We start from the raw sequence: 17198 nt of genomic DNA, 5'->3' as shown, positions 1-17198 counted from the left end.
CCTGTGTTCAAAGTTATTTTGTCGATTTATAATAATATTATATTATTATATTATTATGATTATTTGTATGCTAATAAATTAGTAATAACTACCAATGTTCCGTCCATAATTTTTTTTTCCATAGAACATAAGTATTTTAAATTTGTGAGATATGTAAATATAATTATATTTGTTTTCTTATCATTTATTAGCAATACGTTTACATTTTTGTTAGTCATAATATGCATATTTATTAGAACTTCATGTACTTCATTAATATCCCTGGTAAGTGGTGGGTGGTATTTGGTTTTTTTATTATATATATTTCTACGAATATATGAAGTATCATAGGTCAGTGATTGTGTATCGTTTCCTAAACTGCGAAGTTCAAATCTTGTTATTTTAGATGGCATTTTGTTTATATTGCTTTCAGATATTTTTCGTTTGATATTATTACTTACTGCTTGACATTAAATTGTAGAATATGCTTCATGATCATGATCCAAAACTGATTTTTCTTGTAGTAAAGTTTTGTCTTTGTTGAAGACCAATTTGGCCTTGCATGTTTTATTAGCGCTTTCCCACGTTTTATTTCCACTTATTTTCATAAAATAACTTTATAGTCGTGTAACATATTATATTTCTACTTTCTACATTTATAAATACTTAAAATGTTTTGGGACCAATAACGAACATACATCAGTGTAGAAAATTAAAACGCAGTTTAAATATGTTATTAAATACATAAAATAATTTATTTCTATAACTTGAATCAATATAATTACATAAATTCACAGACATCAACGCACTTAATGATGCCAATAAATGGAAACACATCAGACTAAGAAGATATCATGCAAACAAATCATTACATAAAAAAAAACCCATAAAAAAAAAATCAATAAAAGTACCTAACAATAGTACCTCGCATCTGACATTAAAGAAAAAAAAAACCAAATAATGAGACCATCAATTATTTTTTTAATAACAAGGTAAAAAAAAATAGTTACACTATTAAGACCATCTCACGGCTGATATCAAAAGAAATGATACGAATAGTTATCACGTCATGACGTAATCGTCTACAATAACAAGGTAATTAAAACTGCACCTTCCAGACAAATTACATAGCCAGCATCCAGTTTCATACACGAAACTTAATATAATATTAACACATGAATATTAATAGGAAATATAAGCATATGGACCAATAGTACCTATCAAAAATCAAAAATATTAACTGACAAACTTAATTCCTTTATACATCACACCTCTTGCCATACAAAGCCACAAACATTACTTCAAGAGCCATTCAAACGAATCCATGTCAGCCAATGAATCGCAAAACAAGCACGCATGAATTAAGCCAAGTAGGTATTATGAACAAAAACCACACATTTCTCGAAAAAAATCACAAGCACATGAAATATGCGCTTACCTCAACAATAATATACAACCACCATAGATATTCGTCAACGCGCGAATATTAATACGAGCGGGTAAGAAGTGCGCCATACCTAAACTTCAAGACCAAGCGACCAGCACACGTGATCTTGTAACTTAATAATTTTTGTAATTTTGTTGATATTCAAAAAAATATTAACCATAGACATTTTGAACATTCCAACATTAGTATAATAATAATATAAATTAGCGTTTTCTACGAAATTAGAGGTACTCGTAATCTATTATAATGTATATGTTCGTAATCATAAACATCATTAAAGATATTTTCTAATAATATTATTATTCTTATCAATATTGTTATATTATATGAATATAACAATATTTTTATTGGAATGTAATGAACATGGACATTAATAATATATATTATAAATAATCTATTATACACAAATAGTATATAATTACAATTAAATAAATCACTATTATAATATTATTTTATATTACAGTTTATTGTTTATATTTTATAATTAAAAATTATTCATAATAGTTATATAAATAAATAGCTGTTTTCAGATTATATAAAAACGATTAGTTCGTCAATTTTTTCAATTTGTATACAATGAACGACAATAATAGTTAGTACATTTATAATATACCTACTATACTTAAACATACCTAAAGTATATGCAGCGCAATAAAATTGGTATACTGACCTAAAACATAAGGCGAACAATAAGTATACTGACTTACCATAAAATACAACGTATGTTTTAGGCGCAACTAGTCCATCATCCATGTCCAATTGGACAACGTAATAATAATAAGTATTCTATATTGTACGATTCGTCGTACATATTTTGTACCTATTTAATTAATATTAAACAGTTTAAACTTTAAAGTAGTCATAATTTTCTTATCATTTTTTTTACTGCAACGGATCATAAACAAATTTTTTATTCAACTCATTACTTGAGAATAAAACCTAGTTCGGCCATACGTTTATGTTGACCGTGTTAAGCTGAAAAGAAGTCATTGATGTTTATACTGACGATGATCGTTATTTAAAAATCGTTATCTTGCATGAATTTTAATTTATATGTTACGTTTGGTGATAATCATTTTGTCGTATTTTTATAATATTCTTGAATGTTGGTCACTGAATGATATTTTTATAAACGTATAATAAATACATAAGTGATATTATATTTCAGTGAGATAGCATTTAAATCTGAAATAAATATTTCATTATACCATCCGCACCCATATAGTGGCAAAAAACCTTGCCACGCATAGGTACACGTGTTGCTAACCAACCGTACCAACTAAACCAACCGTAACCCCTACAATAGCTAATGACCGTAGTTGCTGGGCTCTAGACCAATAAAAAATAAAAATAAAAAAATATTATATTTTTTCTAAATTATAATATATAATTGAAAAATTTGAAATACAAAAACACATCAGTCAGTATATTGATTAGTAATATCAAGAATACAATAAGTACCACGATGCATATTGCGAATGTTTAGGAAGGTTCTGTTTGAACTTTGACAATATTGTCATCATACTCTATAAATTAATGAAAATTGTTTTTTTTTATTCTGGTAGGTAATTACAATGTCTACGTACCTTATTTATACGGTTTTTAGAGGGTGAGCTGACGTCTCATTGAGCCGAAGGGTGTGGCCTCACACACCCCTAGGTGCAGGGTCTGTGGGATCGATGATCTAAATACTACGTCACCGATCAATAAGTTATCATTCATCTCAACAAGTCTCGTATTTATCACAAGTATTATTTTCAGCAATAAGTTATCATGACTGGTCGTGGCGAAGGAGGCAAAAGGTCCGGGAAAAGGATCGAGGTGCCAAACGTTTTTATAATTTTAAACAAAATGATCCTTTTTAGGGCCACTAAATCACTAAATCATATTTCTAGTTTTTACTACCAGCTGAGTGGAGAGTGACCAAATGTTATTTGTAATACATTATTAGGTAATAGATGTACCTACTCAGTGCTTTTTTACGTGCTGCCCCTTCAGGGAGTCACTATGTGGATGATTTGAAAATAATAGTAGTCAAATTAGATTTATAAATGCAGTGTTTTATTATAACAGAATGAAATGTATAATATCGTCGTGGTAATAGTAGTAGTAGTAGTCGTCCTGTATATGGCTAGTGGCGTGAAGTCGCTTCTGCGTTGCTGGCCCAGGTACATCTGTCTTTACTGTGTTCCCAGTCCTCCTATATGTCGGTTCCTTTGATGGATCCTGCGCATGGACAGGGCGTCCTTGAGGTGGATGTAGCTGGTTCAATAAGTTGTTATTCTCGCAACCGTCACCTCGTAATGATAACTTGTTGTTGGCCGCTCCTCTTGATTAGCTTGCCAAAATAGAATGTGGTTTCTAAGTTTGAGGTTACGCCTAAGAGACCATAACAACTCAAGGAGAACTGCCTCTGCGAGTAGAATAATACTTATACACTAACACGTGAATTGAGTACGTAAAGCTATTCATTTACAGCTCAAATGATGTAAGGGAGGGAGGGGGCACAGACCAATGCCCTAAATGTTTTTTATTAAAATGTGGATTTAAATTATTGTTAGTCAATAACATTTATATAATAAAATACATTATCAATGCGCAGTCAATTTGTTAAAAGGTCTATGGTTTGTTCTGTTTAGTTTTAACCATGGTCGACTTTGTTTATACCTTTGCCGCTATCTTAATCTAGTTATACTATCACGACTTACCACGAAGCTTAATCCGAATTCGCTGGTCACTGCTCGCGAGCTTGAAATCAAAGAGTTCTATGTGACAATATCAAAATTGTTCAGTAGAGCGTGCACCTGATAGTCCTGAAGAAAAGTAATACAACTTCTGCTAAAACTGTTGAGTCATGCTGGGCTTCATTTTCAGATAATGATCTAAAAAAGTTTTAGACTATTCTTTAAAAACATGTTAATAGTTTTACTAACCATGGGAAATATAACAAAAATTTACAAGTATAAATAGTAAATACCTTTCAAAATGAGTGGTGTTCAAATTATATTCACATAATATATCTAATTTTTTGTTAGAAGCTAATAGCTGATCATATTTTTAACAGTAATAGGTACAGTAATAGGTACCATAATTGTTGATAATGAAAAATGAATATCATTGGTTTTAAATTTTAATATATTTTAGTCATAGACTTGTTCATTGTTATTCCTTGGTACTGGCCAATGATTGTGAAAAATTATGGAACTACTTTTTACATTAATTGTATTTACAATTATATTTACCTATCTACAAACGCAGTAAAGCTCAGAAGTATAGTTATCTAAAGAGATTTGTTTCAAACAAATATGTCTAAACCTAGAACATTCAAGTCAAGAACGATTAAAGCTAGATGATACATTATTAAAGCTAGCTCAAAATGAAACGCATTCTGTTTCAAACAATATTTGGTAAGTCTTAAGAACATGCAACAAATGTAGCTATAAAGTAAGATACCTGACTAATTATTTATATTATTTACGTTTGTTTGACGTATATCAATAACAATGATGCATGAAAATTATTGTATGATTGAATGCACTTAGTTCCGATAAGACTTTTTGTTTCCAATAATTATTTGGTTTATTAGATAACACTTTTTGTTTTAAATATAAATTTAAAAACAAAATGTTCTATCGCTGTATCCAACACGTTGTTTGGATAAGGGTCACATAGAACCTTTTGTTTCTAGTAACTTTTTTAATAAGGGATGGATTAAATTGATTCCAAGACTAAAAAATAGAGAAAAATAATCTTTTACAGAACCGATAAAAAAACAATTTTATATATAGAACTCTTTGATTCCAAGCCCGCGTGCTGTACTGTGTTTACTAAGTGTACTATTTTGTGTCCGTGATTTATATTGTACATTTTATGATACACCTACATACTACTTCATTGTCGATTTGTAAGACTGGTTATTCATTTAAATGCGTAGTGAAATCATGCGGAGAAATGAAAACGCAAAAAGAAACTGTTAGTTTCTTTCTTTTGCCAAAGACCATGCTCGGTAAGTATTTTCTATTACATTGATGTTAAGTGTTAACTGTCAAACAAGTTAATGGTATTTGTCAAATATACAACATAATAATGTTACACAGTTACCAAATATTTTTAACCTTGTAAATAATAAGAGAGATTTACACAAATTAAAATAAAACATTGCACAATACATAATGTGTACCAAGTCAGTTGTGTTTTGTAGTATAAATAAACTATTTTTTTATTACACTTTTAGGTGTGAAATTTGGTTATAAAGCTGATATTCTATCAAAAAAAAAAAAAATGTGAAGTTGTATGGAAAACATCTCGAGAAAAATATGTTTCTAATGATTTGGAGAACAGGTTTCAGCAACATGCTATATCTACACTATTTCTAGGTATGTAAGAACTAATACATTCGACAGAAATAACTTTTAAGCCACCCTTTATTTTGTATTTGTATTCAGATTGAAAAGGTGATTGTGATGCTCACCAACGCCTTGAGAGCGGCTGTCTAGTGACACGGTTGGAATCTGCACCAATTAAACTAAAACAGTGTGGCTCAAACACTCAACTATATATTACTGATGATTCAGGTAAATGAATTTTTATATTTATTTTAAAATTTTGATTACTAGTTGAGTAAGTGTTGATATTAAAATAATTAAAAAGTGTATTAGTTTTATTTCTTCCTAATTAAAGGCATTTATATATCTGTTCCCACACAACAACATTGGAAATGTAAAAGACTACTGGCCTACAATTACAAAATACTCCACATTCATGAAAATTCAGAGGAGTAATTAGTATTTTTTTTGTCAAATACGGCTCTGGGTAGTGTCAAGTTTAAACTATTAAACTGATATCAATAGGTCTTATTTAGAGTTCTATACCCATAGAATATAATATTCAAAATTCTAATTTAAAACAGTACTTGTTTTTAATGTTTATTATAATTGGGCTCTTATATTTTATAAACAATCTAATTCATATTTTGTAAATTACTATTTTTAGTTTGCATTGAATTCAATCCAGATTATTACTGTTATTGTAGATTCCTATATTTTATTTCTTAATAATGGTGAAATCCTATTAAACTCAACAAGTTTGGAATATCTACATTTGATGATTTTAAGTCAATAAGGTATTGTACCATATAATTGACCCATTATAACAATACCAGCTATGTCATGAACTGTAAATTATAATTTATTACAGTTAAATTATTTATTTTTAAATATATATTATTATAAATTATAATCTATCACAAATTATGCCTAGTGTAGATAGATTCAACCTATGAAATATTATCGAGGGGTATCAATTTATAGTATTCTATTATCAAATTCAGAATTTTGAATTGTGGATGATAAAGATTTAATTATGGCTACCTCACTGTGAGCAATGCATGAATAAATTAAACTAAAAAATGTTGTGGTAACAAATTGTGTTTTAAAGCTTTGTCTGCTGATTTAAATATTATCTATGTGAATGTGTTGGGGTTCAACATAACTCATATTACAAGTTACTGTAACAAGACTAGTTTGTAACAGTTAGTAGAAGTATTTGTACATACATAATTTAAGTCTCTCTTTGGTAGTAAATAATTACTCTTCAATCATTTATAGCTTGCAGGAGGTAATTAAAAATATTCTGAAATATTATTTAAAAACTTAAACTTTACAGTAACGATATCACATACATTATTGTTTGAAATAAATTATTATATGTTAATAGCAGTGTGTTTTCATAGTTATTTTTTAAATATTTTCATGAGTTTATTTATGATATCGAATATTTTTTTATCTTATATTATATATTTATGACATAGGTACTTACCTTCAGTAATTAATTCAACTTAATTAAGCTCTAGGTATACTTTTTGGAAAAAAAAGAAACGTTAGTAATTTCATTATTATCTTGATATGCACTTTGTAGTGTATTAATTTAATTTAAAAAAAACCTCTGCAGTTTTTATTATTATCAATTTTATTTTCATTGTGTTACCTATGGAAAGTTTTAGTACACAGCTTATCTTTTTAAATACTGATTGGGATTGACTATGTAACAAATGTCCACAAATTATTCTAATCACATTTTATTTCAGAAATTTAACTTCATCAAAATGTTATTTTGGAGTGGTCAACAACTATGATGGTCATATTGATTGTACCTTTTCTATTTAATTGATTGTTGTTGAAACGTCTAGTGAGTATAATTTTAAACGTTAGATATAAAAATTAAACAAATCAAAACACTTAATGCCGTCCCACTTTGATATATGATTAGATCTTTTGACCAATTTTAACATTTCAATTTGATTTTGTCTTTCTAGTTTATATTAGTTTAAATTTATAAAAGTGTAAGATATCAAATCAAATAAATAGGTACCTTATGCAAATTATGTCACATAGCATGGAAAACATTATCCGTAGTAATGGAGCCTTCCAGTTCAACAGTTTAAATATTAAATAGTAGAAGTACGTTGTTACAAAATGTTCGTAATAAGCTAATTATATTTAGTTTCAGGCATTTAGCTTAAACCACAGCCATAATAAATACAATATAATAACATTGGTTTCAACTGAAAAAAAAACATTTGTTTTTCTATATCATAATAATTTTAATTTTTTTTTTCAGAGTCTAGTTCAACATCTAAGACTTATTGTTCAGTGGTTTGGCCATAGAAACAAAGGACCATATTGCAACACATAATAGAGATGATAATTCACTATTAACAAAATGAATAGAATCAAGAATTCAGTAAATATAGTTCATGAAATAATTAATTTACAAAGAATTTATTGATATAAATAAGTACTTATATTGGTTATTTCTTGAAGAAACATGGAATTTATAATATTCTTAGAAACCATGTAGAAAATATTTATGTATTTTGAATACTTTTTTTTTACTTATATAAGTTTTAGGCTGATCTTAACCTATAATAAATTTAATATTAAAAATAATAAGGGAATATGTCAAAAGAACTACATTTTAATAAACTAAATATAAAAAAAGCATTTCTCTATTGAATGTAATGGATTTTTAATATTTTTCAAATGACATTATAACATTATATTAAAAGCCCTGTATTAAATGTTCGAAACTTTTACTCATACCTACAGACTACCATAATCTTAAAATAAAAGGCTAGAAAACTAGTGTATAGATTTAAGTAACTATATCTGTTTAGACGCTGTTCGAAAACTATGGTATATGAGATTCACATTTTCATCAAAATTGGACTTGGGTTTCTGGATAATTGTATTCAATAATATACGAAATTCACATTGACTTAATTTTAATCAACGAAATTGATATAATCCCGTTATTTAACGCGTAAAGAAGTGCACGGGATCAGCTAGTAACAATATAAAATATCCAGACTGACAAACCGTTTCCACTCAGAATCGTTTATCGTATACAATGATAAGATATCATTGAATTCAGATTTAATACAATCCATTAGCAGAGCGACATCCATTTAACCGCTTTTTATTTTCAAATTAAAATGTTTTAGCACACAGATTGCCATATGCATATAACTATACCATAACATTTTCAATATATTATTTGAACTCTTTTTTTTTTATAAACATACAATCAAATGTTGAAAGTTTAAGAATTTTTTTGTAGTTTAAATGTATGAAATGTTTCATTTTTATTGGTTACATTTTAATTATTATTGTCTATCGATGTAATTGCTTGGATTAATTTTGTTCTTCATAAAATTAAATGTTATATTTATAATGATACATTCTTTGTGTTTTAAAAATATTTTAATAATTACATTGATAAATGCATACAATGTTATCATAGTGTCATTATTCATATTTAAGAAAATTTATCGAATTAGTGACATTTAAATATGAGAATGGTAAATGTCATCACTTAAATATGATTAAATCTTTAATTACATTACTACATCTCCAAGGAATGAAAAATATATTGTTGCGTGCACTCAACTTACAGGAGAAGGGGACACATATGCAAGTATTCATCAACTTTATTTAATTGACAATAATAAATAATAAGTGGCAACATTGCACAGAAAATCGAACGTAATCTTGTTTTTTTTTGGGAAATTTTAACAATCCATTGTATGATAAAAATCGTACGGAATCGTGTTCCCAAAAAGGTATAACGTATGGAATCTTGCTTTACCGGTACGTAAAAGCATAGAGCTATAGGCTGGGTGGGGTAGTCGGATTCTCCGGATTTTCGGGGTGCACAGAACATACCAAAACTTATTACTAAACACACACCAACATACTTCACGATCACCACGTAGCTTATCAGATTTGCACACCTACGCCAATCATTCTGATTGAACTCCATAAACGAATACACTGTGTGTAAAATACAAGGTTAATTTTATAATATCAGTAGCCTTATTCTGAATACTTTTATTTGTATTTTGTATTCATTAAAAAAATACATATTTCCGATCCAGAAAGACAAATCAAGAACATTAATTTTATTCTTTGAACGAAATATAGTATTGGCCCACGATATGATTATTTTTATAAACACCAATGTGTTGTATCCCGTATGGACCGTATCGGCTGTATCATATGTGGTCAATATTTATAAAAAACTTAATTAATTTTTCAGTTCGGAGCCCCCTTATAAATCTGATCCACGGGCCTTTGGTGTGCCTACTAGTGGACACTGGATAAGTTAAGAATGATTTAAAACGTATTCAATTTATATAAGTAGGTAATTAGGTAATACAGATTAAATCATTCGTTTGTTATTAAAATTTGCAATTATATAAATTATTAATAAATTTGAACAGAATTCCAGCATCAAAGTTTCCGAGTATGGTCCGAATTTTAGACGAGAGCAGACTGTATCTATGTTCTGAATTCTAAAGGTAAAATAAATTAATACAAATACTATAATAAATATGATACTTATAGTTTTGTACTGGTAGACAATTTCATTTATAGACTATATTGATATTTTTATGGCCATAATTAGAAATTTACAGTCATTTCGTATAGTATTGACTTTATATTTATTTGAATACGATAATATTATTATAAATAAATATATTATTTATAAAATAAAATAAAAAAATAATATAATAATATAATACAAAGTGTATTATAATATAATTTAAAATTATACAGAAACTAGTTTAGACGACTAGGTGATTTTTTAAAAGTTGTCTTGGCATCCTTCTGCCACATTGCGGGCCGTGTGGGTGAAAAATTCGCAAGGTTTGCTTCTGCTTTCTCTCTACCTGCCTTAGCCTTATCCAAATCCAACTGGTCCGACGCTTTTTGAAGATTGGATGATGGTTTTCCATCTTTTGAAGAAGAAGAAGATGAAGAATACATGTCGTTGGTAGTCTGAAACAAAACGATGAGATCAAAATAATTAAATTAAACATTAACTTAAATATTAATTATTGATGTATAAAAAAATATCAATAATGTTTATGTTTACTATAGTTGTCACTTGTAGGTCTTATAAAAAATAGAAATGTTAGGAAGTAACAATACGTTGTTTGGTTTAAATAATTTTATCTGTGCCTAATGGGAATTACATTTAAAAAATTTAACTATATAACGTAACTTGTTTCAACATGTAAAAAGAAATATCATTTGTACCAATATTAATATATAATATATATTTTAAAATATTGAAAATCCTCAAAATGTAGGTTGTATGTATAGGTCTATTAGGTAGGTATATAATCGTAAAAATCTAAATGTATGTTTTTTGCAAAAAAAACTGTTACTGCAGTATAATTTACGATATTGTTTTCTAAGTGCTAACAATAAAAGGTCATAATTATAGTTGGGAATGTAATTTCCTAATGAAACCCAAAATGTACCCTAAATTAATATGTATATGCCATAAAAATGCAAAACAATACACTTCATTTAAATTAGTTTTTAAACAAAAAATATTTTTATTGAATAAAAAGTTTCCTATTATTTCATATTTTCTATTTTTTATGTATACTTTTAACCTGAAAAAATTATTCTCATTTAATTTCCCATTATACTCTCAATTTCTACGTCATACGGAAATATGGAACGATTCGAAAAATTACAATATATAATATTTGATAAGGTAAAAACAGCACACGTTTAAATCAATGTTATTATTCTAAGTAAAAACCTTAAACAAAAATTTTGAAAAGATAGGTGTTTTGTGTTAAATTCCCTCAAAACAATAAAATGGTTTGAGAAATTATATATATGAACTAAAATTTGAAAATGATTAAAAATCGCAAAATATAAACTTTCTTTTTTTGAATCAAAGTACATTCATGAAACATTGAAACTTTAATATGAATTTATACTGTAAACACATAAAACAGTTGAGTCAATTTTAGGAACAGATCATCAGCACAGCCATATTAAGAATTCTCAATAAAATAATTAAATGGATTCGATCCCATCTGTGTTTTCTAGTTCTTACCATAATATAAGTACATATCATATGCCTAATATCCTACTCATTTGAATTCATCATAAAAAGCACTTTCAGATTAAATTTTTTAATTTTAATAATATTGAATTTAAAAAAAGGTTATACAAATGTAAGGAAGTCGTTTTTAAGAGAATTTAATGACAAACGCAACATGTTATCGGAAATTTTATCACGTAAATAAGTTAGATTGAAAAAATATCGAGACACATAATAACTATCACAAATATTTTTTATAAAGCATAATGCAGAGACACCTAGTAATTGCTTATATGAATATTATTTAAGTGCAAGTTTTTTTTTGAAATACAATTTTTAAAAATAACCTTTATCAACAAACGAAAAACAAAATCATAATATATTTATCATAAATTAAATATTATAAATAAACGATTATTGTAATATCAATAGCATCTATGAAAAAAATAGAAAGTATACTAAAATTATAATCACAGTAGTGACATAAACACAAAAATATAATTAAGGTTACATAAAAAAAAATGAAAAAATATTATCTTTAACGATTGAAATAGTTGTATTAATCTAGACACTTTTACACGTATAACTTATCCCACTTTAAATTATAGTCACTTAAACACATTTTCTAACTCATTTATATTTTTGATTTTAGTGATCACAGCATCCGACAATCGTCTTATTTAAGTAATACGTATTATTACCAATGACTATATTTATAACATTCTAGTGTATTGAAGTTGTTGACTTAACACCAAAGGCTAAGCTAACACTAAACAACAATTTCACTCGAAGATCATTGAAATAAGCATAACCTTTGAGATTCAAAAATTTCATTGTTTACGTACGATAGTATTAAATAAGCAAATAATGTATTTTACGATGAATTTACAATTTTTAATTTATTAATTATAACATTTATACAGAAATCAAAAATTAATAAAATATTTAAAAGTATAATATCGTTAAATTCAAAAATCAAATAACTTTTTAACGTCCAATAAAACCGCCTCTGCAGAAAAAGCATTTTCAAAAGATATTTTGCTAGCTGAAGCAATCCGGCATGTTGAAAACCGAAGCATATTTTACATAACATATCATATTATGTCCCGATGAAAAAACGGATCAAATTGACAGTTTATATAAATAAAATCAATATTTCTTACCGTTATAAAAATGGTGTAAAAATGAATTGTTGTCTTTATATTGATAAACAAAAGAGCAGAAGAAATAACAATCCAAAATACAGAAATATTTTAATGTTGAACATATATAAACTGAGTTTTGAATAAACGCTTATCGATTTCGGGATGGGTTTTTATAAAGAAATCTTATCGATGATTCATTTGTTTGAAGATGTAGTAATGTAATTAAAGACTTAATCATATTTAAGTGATGACATTTACCATTCTCATATTTAAATGTCACTGATTCGATAAATTTTCTTAAATCTGAATAGTAAATACTATGTAAATCCTAACGCTTATCGTTTTTCAGGATGGGTTTTTATAAAGAAATCCTATCGATGATTCATTCCTTGGAGATGTAGTAATGTAATTAAAGATTTAATCATATTTAAAAGATGACATTAAATCTAGTAAAGTGTTGATCAAAATATTTAACCAAACGTAAATTTTAGGCACACATTTTCTACACAGGGTTTTCAGAATTGTTTGGGTCCAGGGTAAAAAAGGCTTTAAAAATCGAACCAATAATCAGATTCTCCCTATTAGAGTGTGAGGAAGACTTAATAGTACAAGTATCAAGAAACAATTACATGCAGATTTTTTGTTCTGTTTTTCACCTTACTTAAAAACGAATCCTTTTAATCAGGTATAAAAATATTTGGTATTTATCGTAAAATGCCGTAGATAGTAAAAAAAAATTAGAAGGTCTAAGTAAGAAAGTCGCATCTTACACTTACTAACATAAACGCCATAATTATATTTATAGATACATAGTCTTATAATAATATGTTAATGGTTATACATTAAGTTTGTAACGGTATAACTGTATAAATACAAAATATGGCACATTGGTATGATTTTTATTAAAAATCATAATATCAGAAAAACGAGAATTTTAGGTGATTAAAAATCAGTTGATGAAAGTTGATGAAAACTTGAATAGGCGTAATTAGTTGGTGACTGGGGGAGTGGGGATTTGCGCCCAATAATATATATCTAGCCTCCACAGAATAGGTACCTACCTACAGATACAAATTAAAAAGTAAGTCATATCAATATCAATTTTAACCAAGCATATTTTGGCAACAAGTTATTTTTCTTATCACCGAATATAATAACTTATAACGAGTTGATAAAATAATAAAATTAATTTAAGGTTTTATTTAATTTTGAAAAATTGTCTTTTTTCTATAACGAATTTTTATCTTTATATATATATATTATTAATATAACTATTAGAGCTACCAGTATCAATGAAAGTATATGCATCGACGTTGTTTACTTTTACTCTAATAATAGCAATAGACAATAGACCTGGTACAGTTGCAGTTAAACAAGCTAGAGTAACCGTGGACACAGATGCGTCATCGGATTTTGTTATTGATCTACATACCTTCAAAAAGTCAAGTCATAAATCAGTGTATTCATTTAATGTATTTAATTTTTGTACGCTGTGTTTTGATATTATATGTATCGCAGTTAAGTGAAATAGTGAGCGTATTATACTCGCATATATATAAAAGTTACATATTATATAAAACAATTCCACGTCGTCATGGACGAGAAGAAAATATTGGTCGACAGACTCGCCATTCACAATTAATCAAGCCGTTTAGGAGGAGTTCATTGAAATACTTGGTATAACTTTGATACCTTAGAGTTAAATTATAAAGTTACGTACAAACAGCACGGGGTCCGCGATCTACCACAGGTAGATTGCCTACCTGATAATATACTACTGCGAATCAGAATTTTTATTTTAAGGAACAGAAAAGCTAAGATAAATTTTGAACAACATAATCTGAATATTATATAACGAATTCATTAAAGTTTGAATCATTTAGAGTTGGTACATTTAACGGGAATCGAAGTGTACGAGATCAGCTAGTTTGTTATAGAAATTAAGACATTTTTTATATGTACCTATAAAAGTAATTATAATTTGATACCTTGGTACTTGTTACAAATATTTTATTATTTTTTATTTTTTATGAATCAAATATTTGTTGAATTCGTTGATTGTGTGATCTAAACGTTGTTTTTCTGCTAAGGCCATTTGATGGAAACGTCCTTTAGATGCCAGGTGTTTCAGATACTGTGTTTGAAGGAAAACGGTGACGGTGACCGGTAAAATCCGATCGTCTGTTTGGTCTTTCATATAGTTACGAATACACAAAACGTACGTAAAACGCTATTACCAATTCAAATAGTCAAATATCTACGTAACCTTATGGAAATCTGGCATCATTGCACTAAAATCTTAGGTACAAAACGTACGGAATCGGGTGCCTTAATGATCTGAGTTTTGAATAAATCCTTATCGTTTTTCGGAATCGGTTTTTATAAAGAAATCTTATCGATGATTCATTCCTTGAAGTTGTACTAATATAATTAAAGATTTAAGCATATTTAAAAGATGACATTTACCATTCTCATATTTAAATGTCACTAGTTCGATAATTATTGTTTTTCTTAAATATGAATAGTAATGCTATGATAAAATGTTATGCATTTATCAATGTAATTATTAAAATTTTATTAAAACACAAAGTATCTATCACAGCGGTTCCCAACCTTTTTGAGACTATTACCCATAAGTCAGGTTAGCTATTAACATATACCCCCGACCCAAAAAAAAAGTTGAGTAAAAAAAAAAACAAAACAAAATATATATTATGATGATAATTATAATTTATTTTATTTTTTCAAACAAAGAAAATAAGAGTTTTTATTACGACTATGAACATTAATGAGACGGTTGATATTGCTTTTTTCTAACAATTTCTTTAATATTCTGTTCAGTTTCGGCCAATGCACATCTTAGGTCGTGTTCCAAGTTTAATCGGTTTCTTGCTTTTGTTTTCATTGTTACCATTGTTGAAAATCCACTTTCACACCTGTACGTTGTGGAAAAAGGGATCAGTATTTTCAAGGCTTTTTCTGATAATAATGGATACTCGCCACCAATTTTTCGCCAAAATGTTGCTAGTAGTGTGTTATAAAAATCTATTTTCTGTGTGTTGTCTTCACGAAGTCCTAAAAATTGTGATTTGGTTTCAATTTCAGTATCTGGAAATACATTTTCATCCACTGAAAAGGGTCTTAGCACCCAAGCATTTACTTGACGATTTTTTAAATCTGGAAAATATTTACCGATTGAATCTACTACTGATAATAAGTGAAGAGCTATTTGGTCTGTGAATGAACATTTTTCATTTCTTTCGTCGAGCACCATTGTTAGTTCTGGGAACATTGAAATGTCCTCGACATCAATTCTGCGTTGGTAAAGTTGCAATTTACGAAGAAAACTAAAAACCTTATCTTGAGCAGTTAAAATATTCGTCATATTTCCTTGCAAACAGAGATTAAGTGTATTTATTTATCCGAAGAAATCCGCAAGATATGCCAGTTTAGAAATAAATACATTATCTGTTATTTGAGCGTGAAACTCTTTCTCCTTTACCTTCCCTGATTTTCTCCTTTCTAGAAATAAAGCAATTTCTTCTCGGAGCTCAAGCACTCGGTGCAACACCTTGCCTCTCGACAACCAACGTACCTCTGTGTGGAACAACAAGACGTCGAATTTTCCTCCCAGTTCATTACATAAGTCCTTAAAAATTCTTGTATTTGTCGCACTGCTTCGGATGTAGTTAACAATTTTCACTACACGAGTAAATGTGTCCATTAAATCAGGTGGAAGAGTTTTCATTGCCAAAGCATAACGGTGTATAATGCAGTGATTAAATAATGCAAATGAAGCAACTTCTTTCATTAATGTTTGGAAACCAGAATGAATGCCCAACATGGCTGGTGCTCCATCTGTACAGACACCTATTAACTTCGACCACTGCAGCTCATTTTCATCGACAAAATTTTTCACTGTCCAAAAAACATCTTCACTTGTGAAGTAGTACTCAGTGATTCTGAGAATAAGTATTCTTCTTTTATGTCGTCACCCTTTATGTATCGAACATAGACAAGTAGCTGGGAACAAGATGCAACGTCGGTCGACTCATCTAACTGTAAGGCGAAGAAAGGACTTGACTTTATTTCATTGAGCACTGTGTCCAAAATATTTTTGCTCATATCCTCGATACGATTTTTGATAGTGTTGTTAGAAAGTGATATCTTATTTATCTTTTCAAAATGTTGCTCTCCAAGAACAAGTTTTACTGCATCTA

General features: G+C 28.2%; 1 protein-coding gene and 1 pseudogene across 1 annotated transcript; both read right to left on the bottom strand.

The window, feature by feature from the left end:
- Positions 1–92: 92 nt before the first annotated feature.
- LOC132953512 (uncharacterized) lies at positions 93–587 on the bottom strand (annotated as a pseudogene).
- A 15809-nt stretch (positions 588–16396) lies between these two features.
- Positions 16397–17103, bottom strand: LOC132953513 (protein FAM200A-like). Its single transcript, XM_061025900.1, has 2 exons — positions 16974–17103; positions 16397–16896 (listed from the first exon to the last, which is right to left on the bottom strand). Exons 1-2 carry the CDS (start codon positions 17101–17103, stop codon positions 16397–16399), a joined length of 630 nt encoding a protein of 209 aa, XP_060881883.1.
- Positions 17104–17198: the final 95 nt, after the last annotated feature.

Source organism: Metopolophium dirhodum, unplaced genomic scaffold (genome assembly GCF_019925205.1).
Source record: "Metopolophium dirhodum isolate CAU unplaced genomic scaffold, ASM1992520v1 scaffold57, whole genome shotgun sequence".
Classification (NCBI taxonomy): Eukaryota; Metazoa; Arthropoda; class Insecta; order Hemiptera; family Aphididae; genus Metopolophium; species Metopolophium dirhodum.
Note: the sequence above shows the minus strand (reverse complement) of the source record. Positions and strands in the feature narration are given on the sequence as shown.

Excerpts from the sequence above, each read along its gene's own strand:
- LOC132953513 (XM_061025900.1), bottom strand. The coding sequence starts at position 17,103 with ATGAGCAAAAATATTTTGGACACAGTGCTCAATGAAATAAAGTCAAGT. Across the intron at positions 16,897-16,973 it reads CTATGTTCGATACATAAAGG|TGAAAAATTTTGTCGATGAA; the intron begins GTGACGACATAA and ends TTTTTTGGACAG.